This window comes from Pseudophryne corroboree, chromosome 1 (genome assembly GCF_028390025.1).
Source record: "Pseudophryne corroboree isolate aPseCor3 chromosome 1, aPseCor3.hap2, whole genome shotgun sequence".
NCBI classification, from domain to species: Eukaryota; Metazoa; Chordata; class Amphibia; order Anura; family Myobatrachidae; genus Pseudophryne; species Pseudophryne corroboree.
This window is the reverse complement of record NC_086444.1, coordinates 962,217,639-962,231,646: the sequence shown is the minus strand read 5'-3', so window position 1 is coordinate 962,231,646 and position 14,008 is coordinate 962,217,639. Positions and strand designations below refer to the sequence as shown.

The 14,008-nt window shown below is 45.1% G+C and overlaps 1 protein-coding gene across 12 annotated transcripts in view; it reads left to right on the top strand.

Moving 5' to 3' along the window:
• Positions 1–14,008, top strand: part of RAPGEF2 (Rap guanine nucleotide exchange factor 2) — a 552,363-nt gene that overhangs the window by 476,581 nt on the left and 61,774 nt on the right. For all 12 annotated transcript variants that reach the window (XM_063920458.1, XM_063920456.1, XM_063920451.1 and 9 more), the window contains one exon: positions 6,415–6,592. In XM_063920458.1, coding sequence (XP_063776528.1) covers positions 6,415–6,592 — 178 coding nt within the window. The remainder of the gene's footprint in view (positions 1–6,414; positions 6,593–14,008) is intronic.

Here is a 14,008-nt window from a genome sequence, read left to right as displayed (position 1 = left end):
CACTTCACACTCCGGTCACTGAGGGTGCAGGGCGCTGGGGGGGGGGGGGGGCGCCCTGAGCTGCAATAAAAACACCTTGGCTGGCAAAATAATCACAATATATAGCCCCAGAGGCTATATATGTGATAATTACCCCTGCCAGAATCCATAAAAAAGTGGGAGTAAAGTCAGACGAAAAAGGGGCGGAGCTATCTCCCTCAGCACACTGGCGCCATTTCTCCCTCACAGTTCCGCTGGAAGGAAGCTCCCTGGCTCTCCCCTGCAGTCTGCACTACAGAAAGGGTAAAAAAGAGAGGGGGCACTAAATTTAGGCGCAGTATAACTTATAGGAGCTATAAGGGGACATAATTCAGTTAGTCCCTGCATTATATAGCGCTCTGGTGTGTGCTGGCATACTCTCTCTCTGTCTCCCCAAAGGGCTTTTGTGGGGTCCTGTCTCCTGTTAAGAGCATTCCCTGTGTGTGTGCGGTGTGTCGGTACGACTGTGTCGACATGTTTGAGGAGGAGGCTTATGTGGAGGCAGAGCAGATGCCTATAAATGTGATGTCACCCCCTGCGGGGTAGACACCTGAGTGCATGGACTTATGGAAGGAATTACGTGCAAGTGTCGACTCCTTACATAAAAAATTTGACGACATGCCAAATGCGGGACAGCTGGCTTCTCAGCTCGTGCCTGCCCAGACGACTCAAAGGCCATCAGGGGCCCTAAAGCGCCCACTACCTCAGATGGCAGACACAGATGTTGACACGGATACTGATACCAGTGTCGACGACGAAGAGTCTAATTTAATGTCCACTAGGGCCATTCGTTGCATGATTGAGGCAATGAAAGAGGTATTACACATTTCTGATATAAACCCAGGTACCTCAAAAAAGGGTATTATGTTTGGGGAGAAAAAACTACCCATAGTTTTTCCCCCATCTGAAGAATTAAATGAAGTGTGTGAAGAAGCGTGGGCTTTCCCCGATAAAAAATTGGTAATTTCTAAAAAGTTACTAATGGCGTTCCCTTTCTCGCCAGAGGATAGGTCACGTTGGGAAACTCCCCCTAGGGTGGATAAAGCGCTCACACGTTTGTCGAAAAAGGTGGCACTACCGTCTCCGGATACGGCCGCCCTAAAGGAACCTGCTGATAGAAAGCAGGAGGCTATACTGAAGTCTATATATACACACACAGGTGTTATACTGAGATCAGCTATTGCTTCAGCATGGATGTGCAGTGCTGCTGCTGCATGGTCAGATTCCCTGTCGGAAAATATTGACACCCTAGACAGGGACACTATATTGCTAACCGTAGAGCATATAAAAGACTCAGTCTTATACATGAGAGATGCACAGAGGGAGATCTGCCGGCTGGCATCTAGAATAAGTGCATTGTCCATTTCTGCTAGGAGAGGCTTATCGACTCGGCAGTGGACAGGGATGCAGATTCAAAAAGGCACATGGAAGTTTTGCCTTATAAGGGTGAGGAGTTATTCGGGGATGGTCTCTCAGACCTAGTTTCCACAGCAACAGCTGGGAAGTCAGCATTTTTGCCCCATGTCCCCTCACAGCCTAAGAAAGCGCCGTATTATCAGGTACAGTCCTTTCGACCCCAGAAAAACAGGCGGGGAAAAGGCGGGTCCTTTCTGTCTAGAGGCAGAGGTAGAGGGAAAAAGCTGCAGCATACAGCCAGTTCCCAGGAGCAAAAGTCCTCCCCCGCTTCTTCCAAGTCCGCCGCATGACGGTGGGGCTCCACAGGCGGAGCCAGGCACGGTGGGGGGCCGCCTCAAAAACTTCAGCGATCAGTGGGTTCGCTCACAGGTGGATCCCTGGATCCTTCAAGTAGTATCTCAGGGGTACAAGCTGGAATTCGAGGCGTCTCCCCCCCGCCGTTTCCTCAAATCTGCCTTGCCGACAACTCCCTCGGGCAGGGAGGCTGTGCTAGAGGCAATTCACAAGCTGTATTCCCAGCAGGTGATAGTCAAGGTGCCCCTACTTCAACAAGGACGGGGTTACTATTCCACACTGTTTGTGGTACCGAAACCGGACGGTTCGGTGAGACCCATTTTAAATTTGAAATCCTTGAACACATACATAAAAAGATTCAAGTTCAAGATGGAATCGCTCAGGGCGGTTATTGCAAGCCTGGATGAGGGGGATTACATGGTATCCCTGGACATCAAGGATGCTTACCTGCATGTCCCCATTTACCTTCCTCACCAGGAGTACCTCAGATTTGTGGTACAGGATTACCATTACCAATTCCAGACACTGCCGTTTGGACTGTCCACGGCACCGAGGGTGTTTACCAAGTTAATGGCAGAAATGATGATACTCCTTCGAAAAAAGGGAGTTTTAATTATCCCGTACTTGGACGATCTCCTTATAAAGGCGAGGTCCAAGGAGCAGTTGTTGGTCGGAGTAGCACTATCTCGGGAAGTGCTACTACAGCACGGCTGGACTCTAAACATTCCAAAGTCACAGCTGGTTCCTTCCACACGCCTACTGTTCCTGGGGATGGTTCTGGACACAGAACAGAAAAAAGTGTTTCTCCCGCAGGAGAAAGCCGAGGAGCTGTCATCTCTAGTCAGAGACCTCCTGAAACCAAAACAGGTATCGGTGCATCACTGCACACGAGTCCTGGGAAAAATGGTGGCTTCATACGAAGCAATTCCATTCGGCAGGTTCCATGCAAGGACCTTCCAGTGGGACCTCTTGGACAAGTGGTCGGGATCGCATCTTCAGATGCATCGACTGATAACCCTGTCCCCAAGGACCAGGGTGTCTCTGCTGTGGTGGCTGCAGAGTGCTCATCTTCAAGAGGGCCGCAGATTCGGCATACAGGACTGGGTCCTGGTGACCACGGATGCCAGCCTTCGAGGCTGGGGTGCAGTCACACAGGGAAGAAATTTCCAAGGACTTTGGTCAAGTCAGGAGTCGTCCCTACACATAAATATTCTTGAACTGAGGGCCATTTACAATGCCCTAAGTCAGGCAAGGCCCCTGCTTCAAAACCAGCCGGTACTGATCCAATCAGACAACATCACGGCAGTCGCCCATGTAAACCGACAGGGCGGCACAAGAAGCAGGATGGCGATGGCAGAAGCCACAAGGATTCTCCGATGGGCGGAAAATCACGTCATAGCACTGTCAGCAGTGTTCATTCCGGGAGTGGACAACTGGGAAGCAGACTTCCTCAGCAGACACGACCTACACCCGGGAGAATGGGGACTTCATCCAGAAGTCTTCCAAATGATTGTACACCGTTGGGAAAGGCCACAGGTGGACATGATGGCGTCCCGCCTCAACAAAAAACTAAAGAGATATTGCGCCAGGTCAAGGGACCCTCAGGCGATAGCTGTGGACGCTCTGGTGACACCGTGGGTGTACCAGTCGGTTTATGTGTTCCCTCCTCTGCCTCTCATACCAAAGGTACTGAGAATAATAAGAAGGCGAGGAGTAAGAACGATACTCGTGGTTCCGGATTGGCCAAGAAGAGCTTGGTACCCAGAACTTCAAGAAATGATATCAGAGGACCCATGGCCTCTACCGCTCAGACAGGATCTGCTACAGCAGGGGCCCTGTCTGTTCCAAGACTTACCGCGGCTGCGTTTGACGGCATGGCGGTTGAATTCCGGATCCTAAAGGAAAAGGGCATTCCGGAGGAAGTCATTCCTACGCTGATAAAAGCCAGGAAAGAAGTAACCGCAAACCATTATCACCGTATTTGGCGAAAATATGTTGCGTGGTGTGAGGCCAGGAAGGCCCCTACAGAGGAATTTCAGCTGGGTCGTTTTCTGCACTTCCTACAGTCGGGAGTGACTATGGGCCTAAAATTGGGTTCCATTAAGGTCCAGATTTCGGCTCTGTCGATTTTCTTCCAGAAAGAACTGGCTTCACTGCCTGAAGTTCAGACATTTGTAAAGGGAGTGCTACATATTCAGCCCCCTTTTGTGCCTCCTGTGGCACCTTGGGATCTCAACGTGGTGTTGAGTTTCCTGAAATCACATTGGTTTGAGCCACTTAAAACTGTGGATCTGAAATATCTCACGTGGAAAGTGGTCATGTTATTGGCCTTGGCTTCGGCCAGGCGTGTGTCAGAATTGGCGGCTTTGTCATGTAAAAGCCCTTATCTGATTTTCCATATGGATAGGGCAGAATTGAGGACTCGTCCCCAGTTTCTCCCAAAGGTGGTATCAGCTTTTCACTTGAACCAACCTATTGTAGTGCCTGCGGCTACTAGGGACTTGGAAGATTCCAAGTTACTGGACGTAGTCAGGGCCTTGAAAATTTATGTTTCCAGGACGGCTGGAGTCAGGAAAACTGACTCGCTTTTTATCCTGTATGCACCCAACAAAATAGGTGCTCCTGCTTCTAAGCAGACTATTGCTCGCTGGATCTGTAGCACAATTCAGCTGGCGCATTCTGCGGCTGGATTGCCGCATCCTAAATCAGTAAAAGCCCATTCCACGAGGAAAGTGGGCTCTTCTTGGGCGGCTGCCCGAGGGGTCTCGGCTTTACAACTTTGCCGAGCTGCAACTTGGTCAGGGGCAAACACGTTTGCAAAACAATACAAATTTGATACCCTGGCTGAGGAGGACCTTGAGTTCTCTCATTCGGTGCTGCAGAGTCATCCGCACTCTCCCGCCCGTTTGGGAGCTTTGGTATAATCCCCATGGTCCTTACGGAGTTCCCAGCATCCACTAGGACGTCAGAGAAAATAAGATTTTACTCACCGGTAAATCTATTTCTCGTAGTCCGTAGTGGATGCTGGGCGCCCATCCCAAGTGCGGATTGTCTGCAATACTTGTATATAGTTATTGCCTAACTAAAGGGTTATTGTTGAGACATCTGTTGAGAGGCTCTGTTATATTTCATACTGTTAACTGGGTATAGTATCACGAGTTATACGGTGTGATTGGTGTGGCTGGTATGAGTCTTACCCGGGATTCAAAATCCTTCCTTATTGTGTCAGCTCTTCCGGGCACAGTATCCTAACTGAGGTCTGGAGGAGGGGCATAGAGGGAGGAGCCAGTGCACACCAGATAGTACCTAATCTTTCTTTTAAAGTGCCCAGTCTCCTGCGGAGCCCGTCTATTCCCCATGGTCCTTACGGAGTTCCCAGCATCCACTACGGACTACGAGAAATAGATTTACCGGTGAGTAAAATCTTATTATTTGTAAGTATGAAACAATGCAATTTACTGCATTATCATTCTTTCCAGAAAGGGGTCAGAAGTAACACTTTTTCAAATGGGCATATATATATAACTTTTCTGGACAAATGTCTTCAACTGTAATGTTTTGTACTTGGAAGTGATAAGTTTTAAGACGTCCAGCAGGGAAAATCTTAACCCCCAGCCCCCCCCCCTTTTTTTCTTCTTTTTTTTTAAAGAACACTAATAACAGGATAAACAGTGGTTGACTTGGTTTGTGTAAAAAATGTAAGGACCTAGTCACTGGTTACTGGTCTTGTAGTTTCAAATAAAAACTGGAAAATCCTTTTTTGGTTTTAAACCTTTTTTTTGTTTTTGGTTTATAACCAGGTTGTATTTACATTAATGTTTTAATTACCAAAAAAATTGAATCATGTATTAGAAACATTGATCAACCATGTAATCTAATGCTTTCTAACATTAGTAATGTTATTAGGCATTTATTTTACATCTTTCAATAAAACAATTTTTTAAAGCTTATTATTCCTATTACATCTGAATATATGTAGATAGACTAAACATATTGATACACACTCAGAAACAGATGAAATTAAAAATAATACAACAAGTTAATATTAAGCACTAGTCCTGCTTATTATTTATAATTAAATTGGAAGAGAAATACAAAATGGAAAATGCAAAATCTCTTTTCAGAGAAACACACAAAGTGGAGGGCTTAAGTATTAGCACTGGGCATGCCACTGGCATTAAACATTATGAACTAAAAAACAACTTTTTTGTATAATTTTTTTTTTTTTTTTTAGGATGTCACGGCACTGTGACAGCATAATTTAAAAAAAAAAAAGTGTTTAAAAAAAACAAACAAAACTTTTGGGTTAAACCAGCCAATCCGAACCCTGGTAATACGTCACCATAGCTCTTTAATTTGATGGCACTTGTATGGAACAGGCTTTGCTTGATAAAATGCAGTGAAATATATCACTGTTTTAGCCTGGGATCAAGTGGAGGTATGCACACACATGTGCACTTAGGTCATTTTTAACCACATATTAACAATATGTTTCAGTGAATTACAAAGGCATATTAGTATTCTTTTCAGCCCCAATTTGCTATGCACCAGTTACTAGCCATCACTGCTTTTCAATATACCTTAACATAGGCAGCCTTCTGTTCACTAGAAAAGATTCTTCCCCACTGTCACAAATTGATTTAGAATGTGCTGCGCTCTAACATTGTCTTTTGGATGTTCATTTAGGCCACAGAAAGTGAGCCAGGAGATATGGACCTTAGTGGGCTACCAGAGACTGCTGTGGACTCAGAAGACGACGACGATGAAGAGGATATTGAGAGAGCATCTGATCCCTTAATGAGTCGCGATATTGTAAGAGATTGCTTGGAGAAAGATCCCATCGACAGAACAGATGATGACATTGGTAAGCTAACAAAAAAGCCAGGTTGCAAGCATTAACGTACCAATTTTTTTAATTTATTTTTTTATTGTAGTTTACTGGGGATATGGTCGTTAGGTCGACACAGCTTAGGTCCACAGTCTTTAGGTCGACCACTGAAGGTCGACATGGTCATTAGGTCGACAGGTCAAAAGGTCGACACGAGTTTTTCACAATTTTTCTTTCTTAATTTTTGGGATTTTTTCATTCTTAACGATCCATGTGGACTACGATTGGAATGGTAACCTTGCCCGAAGCATGGCGAGCGAAGCGAGGGAACACGGTGCACTAATTGGGGTTCCCTGTCACTTTACGAAGAAAGCAACTCCAAAAACAGTCGTCATTCCCATGTCGACCTTTTGACCTGTCGACCTATTGTCCCTGTTGACCTAATGCATGTCAACCTTCCATGGTCGACCTAATGACTGTCGACCTAAGTTGTGTCTATCCAACGACCCATACATGTTTACTGATGACCTAACCATGAATAGTTCATTCTGTGCACATGCATATCTGTGTGTTTGCCTTGCAACATGCCCAAATTCTTGTGCTGACTAATAATTCTCTGTTCCAAGGTCTTGCATTTCTCTTTTATCTGCATTGATTTTTCAGTCACTCAAGGACGTGTCCACTGTGTATCTTGTTTTTTTTTTTTCTTTACATGTCTGGGGGGGTTTTTCTGCCAGAGGAGTGTAGTCCACCAACTTATGCCCCCAACATTCAGTGGAGTAGAGTCCACTAAGTCACACCACTGACATCCAGGGGAGTGTAATCCACCAAGTCACACCCCCAACTTCCAGAGCAGTTTAGTGCACCAACACTGAGCTTGGCACGTTACACTCGCCCATTATACGCCCTAATTCTATGAAATTTTCAGTTCATCCTAAACACGTGGTATAGTGTTGGTATACAGGTTGAATATCCCTTATCCAAAATTTAAAATCCCACATTTTTGGGTCCCTGTATTACATCTCTGATCACTTAGGATAAGTTTATAGGGGCTGATACTGAGTTGGGAGCAAATCAAAAAGGTGTAACTATACACATTGGCAAAACCATCTTGCACTGCAGGTGGCTCAGATGTAAAATGTGCATATTTGTGAGGGGCGTGTTCAAATCTATTTGTAGGCTACAGATGTGTCCTCATACACTTAGGGCGAGATTCAGTTGTTTTATCGCACCCGATCTCTTGTCTAAAGTGACGGGAGATTGGCGGGGGTTGCTGGGGCAGATATTCAGTTGCCTTTAATATCGGGTTTAGCCATGTGAAGCGGCAAAACTAATGGGCCCGGATCACGTTTAGCAAATTTCAGCTGAATGACATGTCCAAGTCGTTCAGGACTTGGCGCGGCTGAAGTTAGTGTATGAGGAGACATCTGTACATGCAGTATTTACCAAGCATACATAAAAAAGTTTAAGAACACGCTCGTTCTTTACAATTTGTGTTAAAATGTAAGTAATTCAGGTACAGCGAATAACGTGAAATGGTACAAAGGTAAGCTAATAGAGGTTTAAAAGATAAATTATAGATTAGCAAAAAGTAGATTTCAGTGTCCTAAAAAAGTCCTTTTCAGGGAACAAGTTATAGTTTAAGATCTTGAAAGAAAGAGGCTTTCCTGGGCCATGAAGGGTTCCATGCAATATGCTCCGGTCAGTGCCTGTCGAGAGTTTATCCTACAGCAAGATAATGACCCAGAACAATACTCCAGGCTGTGTCAGAACAGCACTAGGATGTGTTGTGGTAATATCTGCAATAGGTGGCACCTTGATGAGTCTGAAATTTAGGTTAAGTTTTGGTAAACAATTGAGAGTACATTGAGACATTGAAGTTAGTAAATTTCAATAACTGAAAAAATAGGAGTGTTGTAAAAATTTCGACTGGTAGTGTACAAGTATGTTGCCCGAACTGCATTTTGAAGGGCTCAACATACAATCTTTATGGCAGTATAGATGAACTGTATTGACGGCAGTATAGATGTACTGTAAGAATACAAATATTTATCAGTGCTGCTTTCCCAGTCTGTGTTGCAAAATAGAAATATGAGGTATAGGTTCATATTCTGATCAAAACATTTACGCAAGCAACATCAAAGATCCTTGTTTATGGGATCTCTACAGTTATAGCATATCAAAGTACTGAGGTCATGGGTTCGATTCCCATCATAGCCCTAACTGTGTAGAGTTTGTATATTCTCTCTGTACTTGCATCGATTCCCTCCATGTTCTCCGTATTTCTTCTACACTCCAAAAATTATACTGTTTGGTTAATTGGCTCCCAAGAAAATTACCCTTAGTGTGTAAGTTCGTGTACATGGTCAGACTAGATTGGCCAATTGTTTATTATCTGCTGTCAAATTCTGTGTTTCTAACCGTTGTTGCCACTTAGTTCCAAATATAATATTCAAAGATTTATATTTAATTTTTTTTAATTTTGTTTACTGTCCCAAAATGTAATGTATCATGTTGCTGTTTTTATACATAGCTTCCTGATAAATTAACCATACTATACAGCAGTGGTGAACAAACTTTTTCGGTTTGAGATTGTATTGGGAATCTGTACTAGTTTGAAGGGGCTGCAATAAAACTTTACTAACTTAAGCATTAAAATATATAGAATTTACTATAGTGAAACGAGATTCTCTTTGCTGTAATCTCCTCTCTAAATTATTCAATTACTGGTAGTTTCAGTGTTAACAAATCCCCATATTCAATTACTGTAGTTTCAGCATTAACAAATCCCCATAGGTCAGAAGTATAAATGGTGAAGGGCCATTCCAGTGTCACGTACAGGAAATTTGTACAAATTTTAACATAGCAGTTTTTGCTAAACTTTTAACACAAGTTTTTTTTGGGGAAAAATATGGATCTACTGTTCAAAGTATCTGACTAGGCTTATTTTTTAGGTAAAAATGTTTTTTTCTTTTATACCCAACACAGTATCACGAAATGTAATTGTTACGTATGGGACTAACTAAATCCATCACCTTTCTGTAAAGGAAACTTCATTTTGATAATTCCCATCAACTCCAAATTGAGAGTCGGTTACTTTTTTTTAATGAAAACCTATGAGAGAATTATAATTTAACTTGTCAAGGTATGTTAAATACTGTAGATACACAGCTACAATTTTTTTACAGTGTCACATATGAGACCTTTTTACTCATTTTGGTATTTTCAAATACTACAGTAGTCTCATTGTGTCATATTCTGCTATCAGTCAGCCACACAAGTCGGCCTTAAGGAGTGACGCATGTTGTGTATCAGTGCTGTAGAGGCATGGCAGTGCAAGAATATATATGTGATCTCAGTGCCAAACCGTAATAGAGGGTTGGGATTGCCTGACCGGCGGTAAGCATCCCGGCGGCAGAATGACGGCAGGGGGGTGGGTGGTAGGGTTTGGGCGGTGAGTGCAGCAAGGTTATATTCCCACTCTATGGGTGTCATGGACACCCATGAGTGGGAATAATCCCTGTTGGTCGGCATGCCAATTGGCGGGATCGTGAGCGGGCGGGATACATGGGTCGATAATAACTGTATCCTGTAATAGATATAGTGTGGGAAGTTTGGTGCAGCTGCTCAACTGATTAGAGGTGTGCTATTCCTCTAAAGTAAAGAATAAAATAAAAAAAATAGACAGCGTTGCTGATGCTGTAGAGTCATGCCAGTGCCTAATCTTGCTCAATTGTAACTCCTGTGCCAATTAACTTAGCCATCATTAGGCCACTGTGTGGTAGTAATAAAAAAAAACAAAGTACAATACCCTTGTATAACCCTTGCACTGTACTGCTATGATCACTGTTTGTACAGTTTTCTAGGGCTCCATATTAGGGGGGAATTCAATTAACCGCAATACATTTCTCTATCGTCCTAGTGGATGCTGGGGTTCCTGAAAGGACCATGGGGAATAGCGGCTCCGCAGGAGACAGGGCACAAAAAGTAAAGCTTTAGGATCAGGTGGTGTGCACTGGCTCCTCCCCCTATGACCCTCCTCCAAGCCTCAGTTAGATTTTTGTGCCCGGCCGAGAAGGGTGCAATCTAGGTGGCTCTCCTAAAGAGCTGCTTAGAAAAGTTTAGCTTAGGTTTTTTATTTTACAGTGAGTCCTGCTGGCAACAGGATCACTGCAACGAGGGACTTAGGGGAGAAGAAGTGAACTCACCTGCGTGCAGGATGGATTGGCTTCTTTGGCTACTGGACATTAGCTCCAGAGGGACGATCACAGGTACAGCCTGGATGGTCACCGGAGCCTCGCCGCCGGCCCCCTTGCAGATGCTGAAACAAGAAGAAGGTCCAGAATCGGCGGCATGAAGACTCCTCAGTCTTCTTAAGGTAGCGCACAGCACTGCAGCTGTGCGCCATTTCCTCTCAGCACACTTCACACGGCAGTCACTGAGGGTGCAGGGCGCTGGGAGGGGGGCGCCCTGGGAGGCAATGAAAACCTATTTTTGGCTAAAAATACCTCACATATAGCCTCCGGGGGCTATATGGAGATATTTAACCCCTGCCAGAATCCGTTAAGAGCGGGAGACGAGGCCGCCGAAAAAGGGGCGGGGCCTATCTCCTCAGCACACAGCGCCATTTTCCCTCACAGAAAGGCTGGAGGGAAGGCTCCCAGGCTCTCCCCTGCACTGCACTACAGAAACAGGGTTAAAACAGAGAGGGGGGGCACTAATTTGGCGTTAGAAATATATAAAAAAGATGCTATAAGGGAAAACACTTATATAAGGTTGTCCCTATATAATTATAGCGTTTTTGGTGTGTGCTGGCAAACTCTCCCTCTGTCTCTCCAAAGGGCTAGTAGGTCCTGTCCTCTATCAGAGCATTCCCTGTGTGTGTGCTGTGTGTCGGTACGTGTGTGTCGACATGTATGAGGACGATGTTGGTGAGGAGGCGGAGCAATTGCCTGTAATGGTGATGTCACTCTCTAGGGAGTCGACACCGGAATGGATGGCTTATTTAGGGAATTACGTGATAATGTCAACACGCGCCAAGGTCGGTTGACGACATGAGACGGCCGACAAACAATTAGTACCGGTCCAGACGTCTCAAAAACACCGTCAGGGGTTTTAAAACGCCCGTTTACTTTAGTCGGTCGACACAGACACAGACAGGGACACTGAATCCAGTGTCGACGGTGAATAAACAAACGTATTCCTTATTAGGGCCACACGTTAAGGGCAATGAAGGAGGTGTTACATATTTCTGATACTACAAGTACCACAAAAGAGGGTATTATGTGGGATGTGAAAAAACTACCGTAGTTTTTCCTGAATCAGATAAATTAAATGAAGTGTGTGATGATGCGTGGGTTCCCCCCGATAGAAAATATGGGCGGTATACCCTTTCCCGCCAGAAGTTAGGGCGCGTTGGGAAACACCCCTTAGGGTGGATAAGGCGCTCACACGCTTATCAGAACAAGTGGCGGTACCGTCTATAGATAGGGCCGTCCTCAAGGAGCCAGCTGACAGGAGGCTGGAAAATATCATAAAAAGTATATACACACATACTGGTGTTATACTGCGACCAGCGATCGCCTCAGCCTGGATGTGCAGAGCTGGGGTGGCTTGGTCGGATTCCCTGACTAAAAATATTGATACCCTTGACAGGGACAGTATTTTATTGACTATAGAGCATTTAAAGGATGCATTTCTATATATGCGAGATGCACAGAGGGATATTTGCACTGTGGCATCAAGAGTAAGTGCGATGTCCATATCTGCCAGAAGATGTTTATGGACACGACAGTGGTCAGGTGATGCAGATTCCAAACGGCACAAAGGTGTATTGCCGTATAAAGGAAGAGGAGTTATTTGGGGTCGGTCCATCGGACCTGGTGGCCACGGCAACTGCTGGAAAATCCACCGTTTTTACCCTAAGTCACATCTCTGCAGAAAAAGACACCGTCTTTTCAGCTTCAGTCCTTTCGTCCCTATAAGAGTCATATCTGCCCAGGGATAGAGGAAAGGGAAGAAGACTGCAGCAGGCAGCCCATTCCCAGGAACAGAAGCGTTCCACCGCTTCTGACAAGCTCTCAGCATGACGCTGAGACCGTACAGGACCCCTGGATCCTACAAGTAGTATCCCAGGGGTACAGATTGGAATGTCGAGACGTTTCCCCTGCGCAGGCTCCTGAAGTCTGCTTTACCAAGGTCTCCCTCCGACAAGGAGGCAGTATGGGAAACAATTCACGAGCTGTATTCCCAGCAGGTGATAATTAAATTACCCCTCCTACAACAAGAAAAGGGGTATTATTCCACACTATATTGTGGTACTGAAGCCAGAAGGCTAGGTGAGACCTATTCTAAATCTAAAAAAATTTGAACACTTACAAAGGTTCAAATCAAGATGTAGTCACTCAGAGCAGTGATAACGAACCGGAAAGAAGGGGACTATATGGTGTCCCGAGACATCAGGGATGCTTACCTCCATGTCCAAAATTTGCCCTTATCACTAAGGGTACCTCAGGTTCGTGGTACAGAATTGTCACTATCAGTTTCAGACGCTGCCGTTTGGATTGTCCACGGCACCCCGGGTCTTTACCAAGGTAATGGCCGAAATGATGGTTCTTCTTCGAAGAAAAGGCGTCTTAATTATCCCTTACTTGGACGATCTCCTGATAAGGGCAAAGTCCAGGGAACAGTTGGAGGTCGGAGTAGCACTATCTCGGATACTGTTACAACAGCAGGGGTGGATTCTAAATATTCCAAAATCGCAGCTGATCCCGACAACAAGTCTCCTGTGCTTAGGGATGATTCTGGACACAGTCCAGAAAAAGGTGTTTCTCCCGGAAGAGAAAGCCAGGGAGTTATCCGAGCTAGTCAGGAACCTCCTAAAATCAGTGCATCATTGCACAAGGGCCATGGTAAAAAAATGGTGACTTCCTTCGAAGCAATTCCAGTCGGCAGATTTCATGCAAGAACTTTTCAGTGGGATCTGCTGGACAAATGGTCCGGATTGCATCTTCAGATGCATCAGCGGATAACCCTATATCCAAGGACAAGGGTGTCTCTCCTGTGGTGGTTACAGAGTGCTCATCTTCTAGAGGGCCGCAGATTCGGCATTCAGTTTTGGATGTTGGTGACCACGGAGGCCAGCCCGAGAGGCTGGGGAGCAGTCACACAAGGAAAAAATTTCCAGGGAGTGTGATCAAGTCTGGAGACTTTTCTCCACATAAATATAGCTAAGGGTAAATTTATAATGCTCTAAGCTTAGCAAGACCTCTGCTTCAAGGTCAGCCGGTATTGATCCAGTGGGATAAAACATCACGGCAGTCGCCCACGTAAATAGACAGGGCGGCACAAGAAGCAGGAGGGCAGTGGCAAAAACTGCAAGGACTTTTCGCTGGGCGGAAAATCATGTGATAGCACTGTCAGCAGTGTTTCATTCCGGGAATGGAAACTGGG